This window comes from Convolutriloba macropyga, chromosome 1 (genome assembly GCF_964194025.1).
Source record: "Convolutriloba macropyga chromosome 1, txConMacr16.3, whole genome shotgun sequence".
Lineage (NCBI taxonomy): Eukaryota > Metazoa > Xenacoelomorpha > Acoela > Convolutidae > Convolutriloba > Convolutriloba macropyga.
This window is the reverse complement of record NC_134468.1, coordinates 24,814,439-24,834,017: the sequence shown is the minus strand read 5'-3', so window position 1 is coordinate 24,834,017 and position 19,579 is coordinate 24,814,439. Positions and strand designations below refer to the sequence as shown.

The 19,579-nt window shown below is 37.2% G+C and overlaps 1 protein-coding gene across 1 annotated transcript; it reads left to right on the top strand.

Moving 5' to 3' along the window:
* Nucleotides 1-10,726: 10,726 nt before the first annotated feature.
* LOC142347558 (transmembrane reductase CYB561D2-like) lies at nucleotides 10,727-12,815 on the top strand. Its single transcript, XM_075398941.1, has 3 exons — nucleotides 10,727-11,243; nucleotides 11,326-11,363; nucleotides 12,085-12,815. The coding sequence occupies exons 1-3, from the start codon at nucleotides 10,847-10,849 to the stop codon at nucleotides 12,607-12,609; spliced, it is 960 nt and encodes a 319-aa protein (XP_075255056.1). The 5' UTR covers nucleotides 10,727-10,846; the 3' UTR covers nucleotides 12,610-12,815.
* The last annotated feature ends 6,764 nt before the right edge of the window (nucleotides 12,816-19,579 follow it).

Sequence of the window (19,579 nt, the reverse complement as noted above, 5' to 3'; positions counted from 1 at the left end):
AGATTATGATTCGATCTAATATCAGATCCCGCTCCCTACTAATACAAGTTCCCGATCCCTAAGCTCATTGCGTGTGATTTGTGCCGGCTTCAGTTTGCTGATCTATATGGCTAGGGTAGTCATAAGCTTCTCTACTCACCGACAGGCATCCCGAGTTTTCCATTCAATGTCATTCGTGGAGCCACAACATTCAATAAGATGATGACCCACCGGTGAATCCGTCTTTTGATCTCCTGATATCCTAGTGGTAACATGCCGGGTTGTTTGCCTAACATATGTTAATCAGCATCCGCTAGATTTTATCTCATATACCACGTGGGATTTCAGGTCTCTATCGAGTTGATAAGAGTGGGGGAATGATCTTAATTTTTGCGTTGTAAATACCACTTGTAAGTTGCATATTTTAATTAAAATTTTCAGAAAAGTTTCCTCTTTATTGAAGAAAAATAGTTGATTTATCATGAGATCTAATCTTTTTTTTAATTCTATTTTGATGCTGTTTTCAATTGATTTTTATTCCCACTTCTTACCTTTTCTAAAGTCTGGTTCAGTATTTTTGAAGAACATTCCTCCGGATACTGATTTTTTGTCTAGCGGGGTTGTGTTTCATTTAAGAGCTTGATCGACCACCAACCAATTAGATGTTGCAATAAAAACCCTGTGAACCTTTCCTTGTATCCCATTTTTCGTATGTTGAATTGGCGCAGTGCTGCAAAAACTACGTATTATACCAGTGTCAGTTTGTTTTGATACCAAAGACGGGTGACATTAGTTTTGATGCTCACATTTACGTTGATATCAAGAAAAGACAAATCCCAATCCGTGTTAACTTTTTAAAGGTAAACTGAAGGTATTTTGTAATAAAATTGCAAATTTCAAATACTCGTCCGGTTCACCACGAACCATTCAGATAATATCATCCACATGACTTTTGAAGATTTCTAGCTCCTCAAACACTCCCTCTGTGTGGTGATTCCTGCAATAAGCACAAACCCAAACAACATCCTGCATGTTGACGTTTTCCTCATTTGTTATCTTTTGGCGCTTTGCATGAAATCAGTTCTTGCATGACTCACAATCTACTCCTCTGAAATCTATCTCGGAAAGTCACTCTCGGGTTGCAGTCTTTGCACTTCCCGTTCTGATCAGATCTAAAGATATTTTCACTACGCTCTGGTTTTTGCGATGGTGCCTCAGACGATTTCTTCCGCCATTTTGCTAGTATTACAGGCAGTGATGCATACCAGATACCAGACACCATTACAATTAAAAAGAAAATTTGTCCCCACTAGCTCTCAAAAAGTTTTCATTGCTGACTATGGGATATGTGGAGCTAGGTTGCTTGAATATAGTTTTCTAAGAGCAATTTCCATAGCCTCTCCAATCAGCGCGTTGGTGTACAAGTTTTTTACGTCAAGAGGTACTATCTGCTCGTTATCGTCAACAGAGAGAGACTTTAAGGCCTTTCCAGCATCTTGCGTGTTGGTTTCAAAGTTTGCGACAGGTAGTTTCTGGAAAATGGTGCCAAAAATCTATTCAAGGTTTTGTTTTTGCTACCAGGTATCGAACAAACAGCTCAGAGAAGTGTATATTCTATGTATCTTTGCCGGCCCATAAAGCCTCGCTGGATGTGAACTTGATGAACTTAGTCTTTGAAAAATTTTGTAACTAATTTTTCCTTGCTCTATTAATTGGTGCAGAATGTTATTTATCTGTTTTTCATTTTAGATCACAATTTCATCTTTTGCTCCATTGATTTTTTGAAACTGATCCGAGTTCAGCACATCATCAAGTTTTTCCCTGTACGTTGAATTCTTCATGACACAGAATTCCCAGCCTTTGTCAAATGGTACCCCCAGCAAATCCTTGGCCTTTAGATATTTATGCACTTTTTTGACGAGTTTTTGCGTACATTTTTTGATGCCATATTGCGGACGCCTCAATTTCACAAAAATTCTTACCCTCAGTTTCTCCTCGCGTAAATCACGTACAAATTTTTCCACATCTGCGAGCTAATGCACTTCATTAAACTTGTCTCTAAAAGGGTGTTTAATTCCCAGCGATAGGATGTCAAGTACAAATTTTGGAACTTCACCGCCTTTCTTTGTCACAACATTATTGGGTGATCAATACCGCAGTGCTCTATCATGTCTCTCTGACTGTTTTTCAAGTTTTCCTTTAAGTCTATTCTGAACCATTGCGGAGTGATTCCTCATTTCATGCCTAATAATGTTTACAATGGATGATTTCTGTTCTGGTCTCACCTTTTCCCCGAATATACTCCTATCTGTTTCAAGTTTTTCCTTGAACACTTTACGGCCTCCTTCCGCACGGTTTATTTCTCGTTTTAGCAGTTTTCACTGAAAACTCTGCAGCGCTTGTTCAGAAAAAAAAAATTGTTTTTTGGAGCGCTAAATCTCCAATAAATGGTAATTATATCAATAAAAATGTGTTGTTCGAAAAAATTGTAGGTAGTGACCTTATTTAGGGATTTTCAAGTAATCAAGATAGAGTTTGTAACAGTTTAATTTGGTAACAGTTTGTAACAAATTTGCATATACCTGAGCCACATCTTTAGTAGCAGCAACCACAGACCTCAAGGAAGCTCAGGGACAGGAGGCAATAAAAGCCGGTTGTTCAGGAGCTCATCCTCAGGCTGTGTCTGTTGCACCTTCCTTGCCTTGGCTCTCGTTTTCCTCTGCTTTTTCCTAAGTTCTTGGCTTTTCATTTCTTGAGTAGCACTCTTAATTTGTATTGATGGCGTAATACTGTGTCCAGCGTCTTAATCTCCAACCCAGCTTCCTGATGCAGCTTGCATTACTTTCCTGGCCGTGTTTTTCTTTTTCTCTTCGAAATAAGATGCTTCGTTACGCTTAGCACTAGTACCTCAGAATTCAGCAGCTTCTGATAAATAGCTTCTGTACCTATCCGTCAACAGTAAGCAATGGCACTGAAGGGGTCTTTGCTCGTTCTCAGAAACTTTGTCAAGTCCGGCAGTCTGCAGGGTTTGTTGTTATTTGACTTGTGACGTGAGATCGTGTTTCTTTTTGCCCGAATTATCTTTCTCAAGGCAAATTTATGATTTGAACTAATATTTAAGCGTTTGCAAATTCATAACAAAAACCTGCAATCTACTTTAGAAAAAGTTAACATGGAAGGGGATTTCGTTTTTCGTGATACCGTTAAGGTTACTGAAACGGTATAAAGTCAATAAGAACTTTCAAAAATTTAAATACAGTGATCTTAATAAAATTTAGAAACGAACTGGAAAACAAAATTTCATAAATTTTCTAATTTCCCGATAAGCAACCTTACGAGAACCTTATTTCACTGTTTTGTTTATTATAAAAATTTAAATCATTTTAATTGTAAAAAGAATAACTTCAAGTTGCATTTTATTTGATGATGCTAGATATAACGAATACGTTTGTATTGTAAAAAGAATAACTTTAAATTAATTTCAATAGTTGTCTTAGCTTTTCTCACGTACTGGGTTGAGAATAAAAATACAGCTAGCGTCCTTTAACTGACTTAATTTTTGAAAAATTTTTGGTGAACAAAGGGAGTTTAATGTGAAGTAGCCTGATTTTCTAACTATTCAACTAAGCCTATTGGCAAAGTGCACCACTGTACGCCCTGAGTTTTTGTGCTGCCTCAAAATATAGTGCAGCATTTTAACAGAAATGAGAACAAACATCTTTTTTTGCAACAAGTAAATTAAAATTATGGATCTTTTCCGTTTGCGCCCCCCAGTACGTTATGCTCCCCCCAGTGACAGAGCACGTGTCATTACATAGTAAATCATTATGTAAAAATATTGCACGTGCGTCTGGGGGTTGCAAATAATATGCACCCACTAAGCTGGGGGGGGCACAAACGGAAAAGGTCCATATAGCCATATAACCATATAGTTAAATACGCTTGGAACGAAATCTTGATCTCTCTCCTGTTATAATGATCTCTCATGATACAATAGTAAATCCCATTGTAGGTAAATGAATGGTTTGTAAGTGGGTGTAAATATCATGTGTAACTTTGAGTTTATTACAGACCATTATGCCCGCCAGAAAAGCTGCTTCAAAACTAAAAACGACCAGTTTATTAGTCAAATGTAAAAGTATGGTTGGTAGTGGAACAGTGTGTCTTAAAGTTAGACCTCGAGAATCGGAAAAGCTTGTTTGTTTGAGCTACGATCCTGTGGTGAAACGACGAGTTATGTTTATTGAAGAAGAGAAAATTCGAGGAGTCTGAAGTTGGCGTGACTGTAAAAGAATTTTTTCAGTACAGCTCCGTTTACCATGTCATGAATTACGAGAGCCCGAATGATATGATGCCATTGGTGAGAATGACTGTCACGTAAACTAACCATCAGTTAATGATTATATAAATTTAAATATAGTTAGTCTTGGATTTCCGTTTTCTTTGAAGCACCGTCTTTAGATTAATTCCGGTAAAGTAAATGCTTCGAATTGTACGATAGTTTTTATTTTATCAACATTGAAACGCGAATTTCAAAAATTGTTATTTACTTCATAATGTCTTTTACTTCAGAAACGTATACACTCACCTACACCCAGTTTGATTTGAAAGGCATATGTCGGGATTTCTGTGCACTGATTTACAGCTGCCGGTTCTCGGTCCATCCGGCAAAGTTTTTTAGACCAAACCCAATTTTGGGGACTGAATTTAATGTTAAGACGCATGTAGCCCCTTTCCATCTTTTGCGTAAAGAGTTTAAAGTGGCCGGCAATCAAAAGCTCTAAAATCTGATTCGATGTAGTTAACAATTTTAAAATTAATAATCTGGAAGAAAACCAGGTTTGATTTTCTACCCAAAGTAAAAAATATTTCAGGACAAACAAGAAGACTCGATTATGTGTCTTTACACATAATGTTCCGACACAGCTCATCCATGTTTTCGTGACAATTTGTTGCCAAATGAGAGTGAGTAAAATAAATTTTCACCAATGGAAACTACTAAATGAAGTAAATAATGCCATACCTCATCAGCCTAATTGTTGTGATAAGCAAGGTAAATAGCTCATGATGGTAACTATCTATCTACTGTTTTATTAGAGACAGGACTTTTTCTGGGTCGTCCCAGTTCCTGGGGATTCCAGATTCAAGTAGAAGAAATCTGGGGTCTTTCCCATTATAGCCCCCCCCCCCACAAAATTATAGCCCCCCCCCCCCCCCAAAAAAATCAAGTTATAGCATACAATTAAATTCATCATTTATGCTTAAAATTGTTCGTTACAAGTTTTGTTTTGTTCCAGTATCGAATGCTGGAATTTTCCAATCGCCGTCATTACTGGAATTTTCATTAAGTTCATAGGAGCCATTTCGTATTATCTCTGTAGCAGCTGAAATGCGGTTATGAGAAGTCAACTAAAATCAATTATAATGGGCAAGCCCATGTCATCATTCGGCGGCTCGCCTACAATGATTTCTGATTTTGTGTTAAAGAAGTGGTTATAAATTTCAGTGGCTCGCCTACATCGATTTCCGATTTTGTTAAAGAGGTGGTTATGAATTTTCATCTGGGGGGGGGGGCTATAAGTTACATGCCCACTAAGCTGGGGGGGGGGGGGCTATAATGGGAAAGACCCGAAATTACTTGGTCAGATCTCAGTGATTTACAAACTTTTACAACAGTGTTTATGAGCACCTGAATATCTGCTCTTGAAATCAATTTAGAAAGGTAGACTCATTGATTTTTGAATTTCAATCACTTAAGGTGGAGATAAATCCTCTGAACAAACCTGAATACCCTTAACTCAAAGCTGCTCTCATAAATCGAATTGACAGCACTGCTAGCAATCGTAATTCAAAGAAACCCAATCCTGAAGGCAATTAAAACATGGATACTGACAGGAGGTCTCAAAGCGGAAAACCGAAAATGTTTGACTTAAAAGGGCAGCGAAAAGGCGGCATCTTTACATTGGTCGTTTAGGCAACTGTCTCTATGGACAATATGAAAGCTTTTGCGGCTTTAAAGACGCTGATCTACATCAGTGAAATACTTAGAGAAGAGTCTCGTCTGAAATCTTTCCGCTGTTTTCAAATTGGATAGTGATCAAGTTGAATCTCCCTAATTGTGGCACAAAAATGTTTTTTTTCTTTTTAAATCAGAAAGGGAGGGAGTGGCGGGCCTGTTTCAATACTTGACTATCTAAATTTAAATCTCAGCGACTGTGTACAAGATTACATAATGCGAGATTGGTTCGCAACAATAACTCACAAATGAGAAAGCTTGTTGATTCTAACCTTAGGATTAACAGAGACTTGGTTAGGAGAAATCTCAAATGACTATTTTTCTCAAGCATTTTGGCCCCAAGGGGTATCATTAATTCAGTGAAAATAGACAAGAAAGATATGGCAGAGGATTAGCGGTGTACTATGATTGAACTTTACCTGTCGATAAATTTAACATGTGTTTGTCAAACGCGGATTTGTCTTAAATTTGCGCTCAGCAAATTGGTGTCTCTTTTGTTCTGTATATACTGATGCCCATTTATCAATAGTCGTGTCGTTATAATTGAGTTGACATCTTTTTTTGAGGAGAAAGCGCTAGTGTTTAACAAATTGCTCATTGTAGAAGATACTTATACTCCTATGCTGCTGTCAAACGATGCGTCAAGAAATTGAACTTCCTTTTTGGACATTTTTTTGGTTTACAACTGCAACTTGCTGTGTCTACTCACGAAAGTCAAAATTTTAGACTATGTTATAACGTCCCAGGAGGTTGAAGTACAGAACCACTTGTAAACTTCGTTTCAAGCTCTGATCAAGGCGTTCTCCCCTTTAAGCTTCTACAAAAGCAAGTTTTTTATATGAAGGCATCGTGCATAAAATGGCAAAATTTGGCGTGGCGGCGTTTGCATAAATGGATCCGATCGACAGAGATTATCCTGAATAAACGTGGAACGTTTTAATGAATTAAATGAAAACCAAACATGTGGAAGTTAATACGTGCTCTTTTTTAACGATAAACTAAGAACGCTGAAAAGATCGTGAAGAATAGTTGAGAAGTCTTATCGAAAGAATGCAAACTCCTAAACCGTTTTCTTAATTGGCGGGTTCCTTAATTCAGAAAAAGTGAATAACTTGAAAAATATTTTGCTAATGTAATTAAGCGTCTAAGGTATTCCATGCAAAAACAACTGTTAGGAAATAAAATAATCTTCTACGGCAGTCACTAGAGGAGCCTAAATCTCTTGCAAAAAGTTCAATTCTTTTGTTGAGAAAATAGAACGTATTTGTTTCACTACCTCGAACTCTGTGTAACGTTGAATAATTCTTTTACAATCACCTTGGACACTTTAATTATTTGCAGTGAGTGATTTACAATAACTTCTATCAAAAATTTGTTGCAGTACTACGCCGAGTGATGTAATACCAACGGGGCTATGTAAAATTATTTTGACAAATACTCCGGACTACTTCACTGCGTTAATCGCAAACTCCGAATCAATTCAAACCAGGCGTCTAGAGGCCGCTCATAAAAAGTCTAACCTTAATCCTGAACTGCATAAATGGATCCGATCGACAGAGATTATCCTGAAAAAACGTGGAACGTTTTAATGAATTAAATGAAAACCAAACATGTGTTAGTTAATACGTGCTCTTTTTTAACGATAAACTAAGAACGCTGAAAAGACCTTGGCTGTTATCTAGACGAATCGCTTTCCGTGATGCATAATGGTTTAGATATGTCTTCGGCATTTGATATCATTGATCATCACTTTTTTGAGAGTTTACCGAAAAGAATTAATTTGCAATCTGTGGTGGTACAGTTTATCAGAAATTCTTTCGAATCGTTTGAAACGAGTTATGATAATTGAATGCTTTTCTGGTGGTGTTAAAATTAGAACGGGTGTGCCACAAGGGTCGGTACCTGGTCATTTACTTTTTTCCTGGTATCTGCTGCCTTTAAAAGATAAACCGAAGGAACTGAATACAAATTGTCATCTCTACGCAGATGATAGCGTTCTCCATTTTATGTTCGATTCGACCCTCCGTCAATGCATATTTGATGAGCTTTTAGTTTCGATTCAATGTTGGTTGATTAATGCAAAACAACTTAAGTACGAATAAGAGGGAAAATTTTCTTTTTCGGAAATGCAAGATTTTAAACATTGTCTTCTACGTTTAAAATTTACGTTTATTTCTCTTAACAGGTAGATGCACTAGGTTTTTTTTATTGCAACGACATGTCAACTTTGTTTGTTGGAATTAATTTCTAAATTCTGTGAATTTAATTATGGACTCTACGGCGCGGGTGATCTTCCGATTCACCTTCAACAACTTCTTTGGACCTGGAGCAGCTGCATTGGCTGCCAATTAAACAAAATATTTTGATCGAAACCTTAAAGTATGCTTTTCCATCAGCCTGTCAACCCCTCGTTATATCTATCGGAACTTATTAAGTGATACTCGATGGTTGCAAGGTTTCAATAATTTTACTATTAATTTGTTCCTTAACTTTGGCTCTTATTTTGGAAGACAATCGTTCGCGCATGCCGTAACTGTTGAGTGGAATAAGCTCTTTTGAGTTGAAACTTGTCCCATCTGAATTTTTATTCAGACGAAAACGCAAAACTAGGTTCTATCTGGTTTTTATTTTCCGGGACTCGTTAGGTTTCAAATGGTCTTAAACTATTAATAAAAATAGTCTTGAGGTTGTTAGCTGAAGTAAAAGCACAAAGCCAAAAATGACACTTGTTTATGTAACAGTTCAAACTGTATGTAAATGATTTAGATGTGAAAAGCGGCAGTTTTTCTAGCATGTCGACCTTGCTGTAATTTTGACGCACACAGACCTCGCATAGACTCTCCCCTTTAAGCTTCTACAAAAGCAAGTTTTTTATATGAAGGCATCGTGCATAAAATGGCAAAATTTGGCGTGGCGGCGTTTGCATAAATGGATCCGATCGACAGAGATTATCCTGAAAAAACGTGGAATGTTTTAATGAATTAAATGAAAACCAAACATGTGGAAGTTAATACGTGCTCTTTTTTAACGATAAACTAAGAACGCTGAAAAGACCTTGGCTGTTATCTAGACGAATCGCTTTCCGTGATGCATATTGGTTTAGATATGTCTTCGGCATTTGATATCATTGATCATCACTTTTTTGAGAGTTTACCGAAAAGAATTAATTTGCAATCTGTGGTGGTACAGTTTATCAGAAATTCTTTCGAATCGTTCGAAACGAGTTATGATAATTGAATGCTTTTCTGGTGATGTTAAAATTAGAACGGGTGTGCCACAAGGGTCGGTACCTGGTCATTTACTTTTTTCCTGGTATCTGCTGCCTTTAAAAGATAAACCGAAGGAACTGAATACAAATTGTCATCTCTACGCAGATGATAGCGTTCTCCATTTTATGTTCGATTCGACCCTCCGTCAATGCATATTTGATGATCTGTTAGTTTCGATTCAATGTTGGTTGATTAATGCAAAACAACTTAAGTACGAATAAGAGGGAAAATTTTCTTTTTCGGAAATGCAAGATTTTAAACATTGTCTTCTACGTTTAAAATTTACGTTTATTTCTCTTAACAAGTAAATGCACTAGGTTTTTTTTTATTGCAACGACATGTCAACTTTGTTTGTTGGAATTAATTTCTAAACTCTGTGAATTTAATTATGGACTCTACGGCGCGGGTGATCTTCCGATTCACCTTCAACAACTTCTTTGGACCTGGAGCAGCTGCATTGGCTGCCAATTAAACCAAAATATTTTGATCGAAACCTTAATGTATGCTTTTCCATCAGCCTGTCAACCTCCCGTTATATCTATCGGAACTTATTAAGTGATACTCGATGGTTGCAAGGTTTCAATAATTTTACTATAAACTTGTTCCTTAACTTTGGCTCTTCTTTTGGAAGACAATCGTTCGCGCATGCCGTAGCTGTTGAGTGGAATAAGCTCTTTTGAGTTGAAATTTGTCCCATCTGAATTTTTATTCAGACGAAAACGCAAAACTAGTTTCTATTTGGTTTTTATTTTCCGGGACTCGTGAGGTTTCAAATGGTCTTAAACTATTAATAAAAATAGTCTTGAGGTTGTTAGCTGAAGTAAAAGCACAAAGCCAAAAATGACACTTGTTTATGTAACAGTTCAAACTGTACGTAAATGATTTAGATGTGAAAAGCGGCAGTTTTTCTAGCATGTCGACCATGCTGTAATTTTGACGCACATAGACCTCGCATGATATTAAAATCTTGACGCCGCAATTGAAGAGGTACTCGTTGGTTTTATTGACCTGCTGCAACTAAATGGGCTGAAATCGAATAAATTGTCTTTGGCGAATAAAGGGGAAAGAATCAGCTACCCTTTGGAAAGCCCAATTGTGGATTTTTGCTTGCTTTAAGTGCGCTAATATCTTAGTAAATAATGTTTTTAAAAAGTGTTTCTGGGTATCAAATGCCTATGCAACCTAGGAAATTTCTGTTTTCAGTAAATCTTTGTCCAGCAGCCATCTGCAATAGCCAGCGTTCTTTTTGGCATAAGCAAAGAAAATCAGATGATTACCTTGAGAAATCAACTCAGCTGGGCCGTTCTATCTTAGCTCTAAGTTCAAATTCTGACTGAATGATTAACGGAAATGTTCTACCCTTACGTTCGTTTTCTTCTGAACTACACGATAGGTTGGTACTTCTTTAGTTTAGGTTGCTAGAAATTATCAGATTGTGTTCGTGTTATCAAATTGTGGAGGTTTTGCGTTCTAGTGAGATCTAATTGTGTCAATGTCTGTACCGTTTTGCTATGATATCAAAATTCCTATTTCACCAATCTGATTTGTTTTTTATTTAAGATGTAGACTGAAAGCGACATGGATGGACGACAACGAATCTATAACTGACATATCGGAGAGTAATCTCCTTTTAGACAGTCGTGAAGAGAAAGAATCACAGCCATCCCCCACTACTATTAACATATCAAACACTACAACTACCAATAGCAGTGAAGCTCCCATTCCGCAGTTAGCTAAATCGAGAGCGACTTCAGAAGTACACATTCAGACAAACATTACTGAGTCTGAAATAGATGCTGTATCTAACAGAAGATCTCCTTTGAAAATTCACACGGAAACTTATAACAACGATAAGGACCACACGGCTGGCTCACAGATTTTCATCTGTAGCCTACCAGTGAAGCCTGCAACTATGGTTGTTCACATTATGTCTGTGGCGTTTGTGGTGGCTGTGGCCATTGTGATGAAGACAGGCACAAGTATGCATTTCCTTCGTTGTAGTAGTTTGATCGTTTCAAGATGTGGTTTCTATCATATCTGCACTGTTGTTCCTTTGTTTAGGTCTGTTTTCATGGCATCCTTTCTTCATGAGTTTAGGGGTAAGCTTGAGAATATTTTTAGTTCACTGAAAATACTAAGTGGTTCAGATTTCTTATCATATACATTCGAATACCTAGTTGATATCAGGTTTATCATATCAAGTTATATGAAGCTCATCAAAGACGAAACACTAAACCAGTCAGTCAGCCTTCTGTGATAAATTGGTGACAGGCCGCATCATCATCTGAAACATATTGCATCTGGATGCAAAATAGTGTTGGTTATTAACTGCTCTTGAACGAAGTTCATAGCAATTATTGTAAACGTGTGTTTTTTTATTCAAAATTTTCGCTTGACAATTTTGACTTTTCGAGTGACTTTTAAGCCCTTGACTTTTTGCGTTTCGCGTAATCTAAAATTCTCTCTCAATCACAGTTTCAAGCAGCTGAACTCAATGAGCGGCTATTTAATACTAAAAGTCAAATGAAAAGTATGCCGAAGCTGGTGTCATTTTTTACTTTAAATCTTAATAGTGGTATATGTTAACCTCTAATGTGGTTATTTGAAGCCCACTATTGAACTTCTTAGTCCCATTTAGGCTCCCCTCCCCCCCCCCCCCACCGACTGAAGCAGGCTGCAATTGATTAGAGGTCCCACTAGTCGTTCGAGAGCAATTCTTCCGATGTTTAGTCGGTTATGTTTATTATTCTACATATATTTTTGGGTGAAATATCTGGTAGCTGGTCGTTTCCAGAGATGTTATGATATACTTTGTTTCAGTTCATCTTCTTTATAGCCCAAGCAATTCTCGTGTTTTCTCCCAGTAGTTCCCTAATCTCATCTAAGCCGCGAGCTTTCAAAGTGAAAACCCACTGGATCTTGCATCTATGTGGAGTTACGTGCATTATAATAGGCGTCATCATTATTTACGTCAACAAAGAGATAAACAATAAACCTCATGCTACTTCCTGGCATGGCTTCCTTGGATTCACAAGTGCGTTCCAATTATGTGCCCATTGTATTGGTGGAATACTCCTGCTTTACCCGGTTTACGTGAAGAGTTATTTCACTCTTGCGCAGTTGAAACAAATGCATGCAACTATTGGGCTCCTGGGATTCTTCCTAGGAGCTACAGTCGTTGTGCTTGGACTGATGTCAAATGCCTTTGTGAAAGTAGTAAGTCATGATGTTGTATGGTATGCGTTTGCATTTGTGCCTGTGATTCTGGCTGGAACTATTGGTAATCAGGTGACGACTGCGTATGGTCCTAAGAAGGTGAAAGTTGCCAAGCCGGCTACTAAGTGATTCTTGATAGGGGATCAAAAAATGGACGTAATAAATGTACATCTTTTCCATATGTTGCAATGTGATAAATCTCTCACTTTAATCATCAGCCCGTAATGCTGAAACTGGGTATTTGTTTAATTAAGCTTGTAATTTATTGCTTTATTATGTACATCAGATAATTAATTCTCTATTTCCATGATGTATCAATTTATTTTTCCTCGCCCCTTTTTTCTATAAGAATTCCGACAGAAAATAAGTTTTGAGGTTTGGTCAAATACTATTTCAGAATACTAAACGCTCATTGGAAGGAATAAAACGCTTCTTGCTTTGATATTAATGCGGTTTTGTTCGAGAGATAAAAAAAAAGTTTTTGATGAGCTTTTTGTGTGGAAAGTGTTGCGTTGTGAGGGAGACGTTTTGTAGACACTGTATAATTAAACTTCTGTTGACAATTTTGACAAAAATTAGAAGTTTTGTATTTTTGTCAAATTCTCGCGATTCTCAAGACGTTCTTAATTGATGTCAAGCGAAGTATGTTTAACTGCTCTCAAACGAAGTTGTAGCATTTATATCATTCATGCGGTCTGTTTTTGCTAGATCGATTTTTCATCTGACTTTTTGCCCTCAAAAAGAGGGTAAACAGTTAACGCCCGAGTGCATAAGTTCTCTTAGATCCTTTAGGCTTAATAGACTCCCGGAAACTGTTTTGGAGACATGCGATTCACCGAAACGTTTGGAGACAAGTTCAAAGTTTGAGGGGCGGCTCCTAGAGTTTGAGCCCCACCCCACCATTTCACGCCATTCCCACCCCCTCCCATCGTTCCACTTGTAACCAAGCACGCTCGCTCGATTTTGGAGTCAAATTTGAGTGATTATTTTGATCATGCCGAAAGAGGAGCGAGATGCAGGGGAATTTTCGGCGTCAATTGTATTTCTCTAATTTTTATGAAGATCGAGAAAGCGGTGTTAGAACAAAAATCCGCTGTCTCTATTGTGATTTTTCTTCACATGTTACAGTTTTTTGATCGGTTTTGTCGATTTTTTTCTAAATTGTGTTCACTCTGTTCGTAGTATATTTGAGATAAAATTTCTTTCTTCAATGAGTTTTTTATTCAGCACTTGTGCAACTTTGTTTTCCTCGTCTGACAATCATTTTTTGTTTGCAATCTGTTAAGTGGATGAAAACATCACATTTTTCTATTTCTTCCTCTCCTAAGCGGCAATTGTGGGCGTTACGATTCGTTTCGACTCGATGAAGCTTGCGTCAGTCAGGCTTAAAGTCTGAACACCAACTTCTTGAGCAGTCGTTTTCCCAGCTCTTTAAATTGCTCTTTCACAGTGGTTGGCTAAGTCAGTTCTAGTCGTTGGTAGCAGTCATGGTAATCAACTCTCAGTCTGAAGAAGGTCTGTCAGTCTCTATTGGACTCTTGCTCGTTGGTTCCAGGAGGCAGGTTGAGAAGTTGTGGATGAGATGAATGGAGTTGCCAGACTCATGTGTCTTTGCACTCTTGTTTGAACTGGTTAATATTGAACTGAGGTTTGAACCGCTGTTTTCTTAGCTTTGCAGAATGCGTTGGTGATCATTATCCTAACTAATCTAAGGTTTCTGCTAGATCTTTGACACTGAGGGGTCAAATCAAGGATGCCTGCTTCTGGAATACTTTGCGGCCCTTGTAGCTCTCAGCATGGTGTACTTGGCAGTTGGCACAACTCTGGTTTTCTCTGGGGACCGTGCAGTCAATCAACTTGTGATCACATGTGAAACTGGGTTTCTGCTTGATTGGCTCGGCTTCTGATGTGCACTAGTCTCATCTTCGCTGGGTAGGTCTTGATTGCTGCCTTGACATCGTTTCGTCCTTCTCAACTATCACTAAGCTATGGTCTTTCGCATACTTGGTGTTGGTCTGTCGACCGGTGAGAGACAATGCTCCCTGACGCGGGCTTTGGATAGAAGAGAGGACCTTCTCAAATAGCATCACTTGGCTCGGTTCTCTTTGCAGCTGGAGCAGTTGATTGCACTCCTTTTCATATCTGGTAGAAAAGTTGGTTCGATTGCGGGCGTGATGTCATTTTTCACTCTCCCCAGCAACAGTTCTTAGATCAATCTGGTGATAAGATTTAATTATACTCAACAAAATTAGCCCTGCGCACTAAAAGTTAAGTACTCGCATTGGTAAATCCATCAACTCAATACTGTATCTTTCTATTTGCATTCTGCGGTACGCACACCTATATGACAGCCTGCTTGTTATGTTGATAATATTTCTTATGCAGTCCCAATTTTTGTGATGTCACAAAATAATACTCCCAGAATAATCCTACACCTCCTATAGACCTCCCAACAACCTAGGGGGATGACAAAGGCTCCCCATCAGGCAGGAAACAAGTCAGTTGATCGGAGACAGGTAAGTGGTGATCGATGGCATTAATTACACATTAGGGGAGACATGGCTGGGATACAAATCGATGTTGATAAATCGTGTTCTGCTGATATTGGAGCCCGTGGAGGGGTTGGAGGCCTTTGTCTGGCAACTTGAGACTGTGACATGATTGAATGCACTTTGCTCACAAGAGTCATTCAGGACTATAGTGAGGAAAAACGAAGCAGAACGTATAAAGTGACGCTATAATTCGCTCTTGGCTGCAGTAGGCGCAAAATCTTGTCAAAGTCAGTCATTTGGAAAAAGGAGTCTGGTGCGTTGAAACTTAAATGCTTCCTCTTGTAAAAAAAGGTCAGTGTTCAACGACTCTGAACTGCCATGCGCGACCTACTGCAGCCAAGAGCAAATTATAGCCTTTTGCCACTTGAAAGTCATTCTTGGTTTAATTTTTGCTCGTCGACAAAAACGTATTTGAATTTGACGTTTTGGTTGAGATGGATGGAAATTACTGCTCAAAGTTACTTTTGGTTACCCGTGCTCGAAACAGTTTCGCTTGGTTAAAAGGTCTCAACATCTTTTTCAGATCAAAGGTTTTCTTTTTACCTTCATTTGTTTTATCCTGAGAACTATTGGCAAAATCTGGAACATTACGAGCCAGATTCATGAGGCATTCCTGCACCTTAGGCAGCGCGTACTCTACCATATCTGCGACATTTTTAGAGTTAAAAGCGAGATCTGATGAGAAAGTTGTATGATTGCCAATCTTTATTGACAGAAATAGGTAAACCACATCAGACCTTTGACTGGAATAGGACGTTTTAATTGACCGATTTACTCTTTTTTGGTGATGCAGTGAAAAATTACATGCTTGTGCTCCAATTTTCTTGCTCTCAAATGAAGACCTCGAAGATGTTTTGATTGTAACAACAATGTTCTTGCATGCAGTGTAGATTTTACACTTCATGCTCTCAAAACAAATGTTGAGAATCACCATTGTCGGTGCATACTTATTAAGAGTTGTTTAATTAACGGATAATTACCATCGGTAATAAACAGTGATACCGGAGGCGAACTGATTTAACATACTGTTATTACTCTGATTGGCATTCTCCGTTTGCTAACATCTAAGCGTTGCCGTTAATAAATAAGCATTGATAGCATAATTGGACCATCTAATCGTAATGTAAAAGCCTTGTTCGTAGTTTCATTTGAAACCTTTGTGTGATTGAATTGGTTTAAATGGACCGCCTTGGGGCAATCGTGCAGCTAGTTAGAAAGAAAAGTGGTTGTGTGCTGTGGGCTGAAAATTACGGTTGTCAAAATTTACTGATTTCTGCGATTTTCAACTCCGTGTGAAAAAGTAAAGAGAGATACGTGTAATTAAATTTTCGCTTGCCTTGCCCTCTCTGTTTAAGCAACAAATGAACACGCATCCACAGATGTATGTACGTGAAATTTCTTGATTTGATTGGTACGCATACCAAAGTAAAATTTTGCCACAACGGTATGGAAATGTACATACTAATTTTAAACAAGGAGGATCGGTAATGTGCGTGCGCCAATAATATGCCGACGCAGCTCATCAACATTTTGACTTGAGACAATAAAAAAATAACATACTGCTTTAAAATTTTTTAAAGTTTAATGTGCGTAAAAATAAAATTATCCAAGCTCTTGATGTAGAAGGGCTCGAATCATGGTCACCAATCAAATATATCTGCTGAAAAAAATACGGTTAGTCCCAAGATTAAATCAACGTGGTTTGTTTGCAATCTATGTCGTCATCCGCTTTTTCATTTTTCAAATTTTTCCACGTTTTGTAAAAGGTGTTTAATAGCCGCCTCATCTTCTCAGCCGGCTATTATAGCGCTCCTATTTTTTTACAATTCAAAGAATTTGAGTTGTATTGGGGCGCTGTCTTTTTTTTTTAAGATCTGTTCACACATTTTCATGATTTTTGAAGTCAAATTGGAGTAGTGATTTTGGTCACGCCGAAACAGGAAATGGAGCGAAGAGCGAGTGGTTTTGCGGCGTGAAATTTTTTCGCTCTAATTTTAAAGTAGAGTGAGAATATGGTGTTTGAACAAAAATTCGCTTTATCGGTAGTGATTTTTTGTTCACATGCGGCAATTTCACTTTGATTTTTACTGTTTTTTCGATTTTTTGGATAGGATTTTTTTCTAAATGATTTTTCTAATCCATTCATAGTCCGTTCTAGGTCTAGTTAGTCAATGAAAATTCTCTGAATTGTACGTCAGGACTTGTCCTGCTATGTTTTTTTACTTCGTCGAATAAAAAAATTTTTCGCTTTACCTCATTTTGCCGCTTTTTCAACATTTTGCGTGATATCTTTTTGACTTCTCTAGACTAGTTTCTCTCTTCTCTCATTCTGCTAAAAGTGATTGTGAACATCAGTTGCTCAGCAAAGCAATTGAAAATGAACAGAGTCAGTATAAAAAATTGAAGTCAGAAGTAGAAACGGGATAAACCCATAAAGCCCAATTTTAGATGCCCGCTATTTGAACGTCGTTCCTATAAGTCTTAGTTACCATCTCTAATGCTTATTGGTATTGATAGTAGCCCCTGTAGCCTTTCTCTAAGAAACAGAAGTAGGTTATCTTCACCTACGAAATGCCATCAAAATAAATCGGACTTAAAAAATGTTTTTGTACAAAAATCTTTTTTTCAATATCTTCTATTCTTTCAATCCCAATCATGCTTATTGGAATCAACGGCGGCTATTTTCCGGCAATCTGCCGGGTATGTTTGATTTTGAAAAAATCATTGCACTCTCAAACTACTGAGTGAAAAAACATTATGCTCAGCCGCATTAGAGGGCCTATTAGGCCTATCAATAATAGGACTACGAGACAAGACAAACAATATCTTTTTTAAGAACACTTAGTAACAACTTCAAAATAACCATCAGATAAAAGTTAAACTATATCAATTTATTTGTTCTTCTCTAGAAAGCAGCTAGGACCTTTCCGTAATGCGACTAGATATCAAGTTGATAAAAAAGTATGGGAAAAAAGGGGGAACTCATAAATCAATTGATTTATAGAAACGAGAAATTCATCGCACCCATTAGCTTTTAACTTGAAAATTACTGGAGAAATGAACACATAATTTTTTGGGAATTCAATGGGACTTGTGCATGGTGAGATTAAGTCATAAGAGAACATGAAAGAAAATACTGACAAAACTCGAAAATTTAGGAAAATTAACAAAAGAATTATCGTGATCATCAAAATAGTTAGCTAGGAACTGAAAAAATCACTTGTGATCATTTTGGTCTCAGTTGCACAATTGTACTTGATATTAAAGGGACTATAGACAACAAAAGACAACACAAAGATCCACAAATAATGATCAGCAACAAAAACTCAAAAAATGAAACTGTCCTAGTAATACAACATCAGTTTAAACACAAAACGAAGGAAGTTAACGTTTGCTTTACAAGAAAATAAATGGGACTTTTTATTGACGAGACTAAATTAAACAAGGCGGCTCGGTAACGTGCGATCGCACATAAGGTTCCGACCCCGCTCATCCATAAATTTGGCTTGATTGTCTACCAAATGAGGAACATAGAAAAAACCAAAAATTCAAGTATTTTTAAAAAAAAATTGGTGTATGAACGAAAAGAAAGTCTCCAAAGCAAATAATTGTGTTGGAGTAAAAATGGCGCATTAGATTGATGAGATGTGCAAATATTAAGAAAGCGAGTCAAGACGAACAGCAAAATCAAACAGCAGCAACAACAAAAATTAATTACATCAAAAACTTCATGTCCGTTTTAAAAAACAAAACCTAATAATAAAGTCAAAATACCGTCAGATAAAACTGATATTAAACAAAATAACTTGTAATTCACCAGAAAAGATAAGGGAGTAGTCAATAATAAGACTTGGTAACATTTAGACAATAAAGAACAAAAACAGTAAAGTTGAAAAATTCGCTAATTTTTTTTAAAACAATTAATTTCGAAATAATGAAAACCATTAGAAATCAAATAAAATATCCCATAGGTGTACGATTACCAATGCTTCCATAGAAGGAATTAAGAGCTGCCAGTATTCAATTTTTGACGCGGTTACAAAAAGAATATATAGACAAAACACAAAGTCAAATAAAATATGGCAGAAAACGCTTTCGAAACCGTAAAGCCATACTATGGCCATCAAAATGTGTTCAGTTTCACTTTCTGCAACCACCGATAGTGTATTATGTGACCTCTCATTAATGAAGCTAGGTAACAAGTAGACAAAAATGGAAAACAAAATGCAAAAATAAGTAACAGTTTTTTTTCGAAAAAGAATATTTCCAAAGACATGAACGCCTATTAATTTCAGAAAATAATTAGGTTCGTATATTCTTCCAAAAGAAGCCCATGAGAGTTGTAATTATCCAGAATATGTCTTATGTCTACAAAAAGAACGTCAAACATGACAAAAATCAAAAATTAATTTGCTTTTTTTTCGTGTCGAAGACAGTAAAGTCAACGAATTCTTTAAAAACATTAGATTGTTTTACACTAATCCCCTTTTTAAACCTTCCTTTGACAAAAATAATGTCATAATTGGCCTGTAATTAGCGAGACTAGA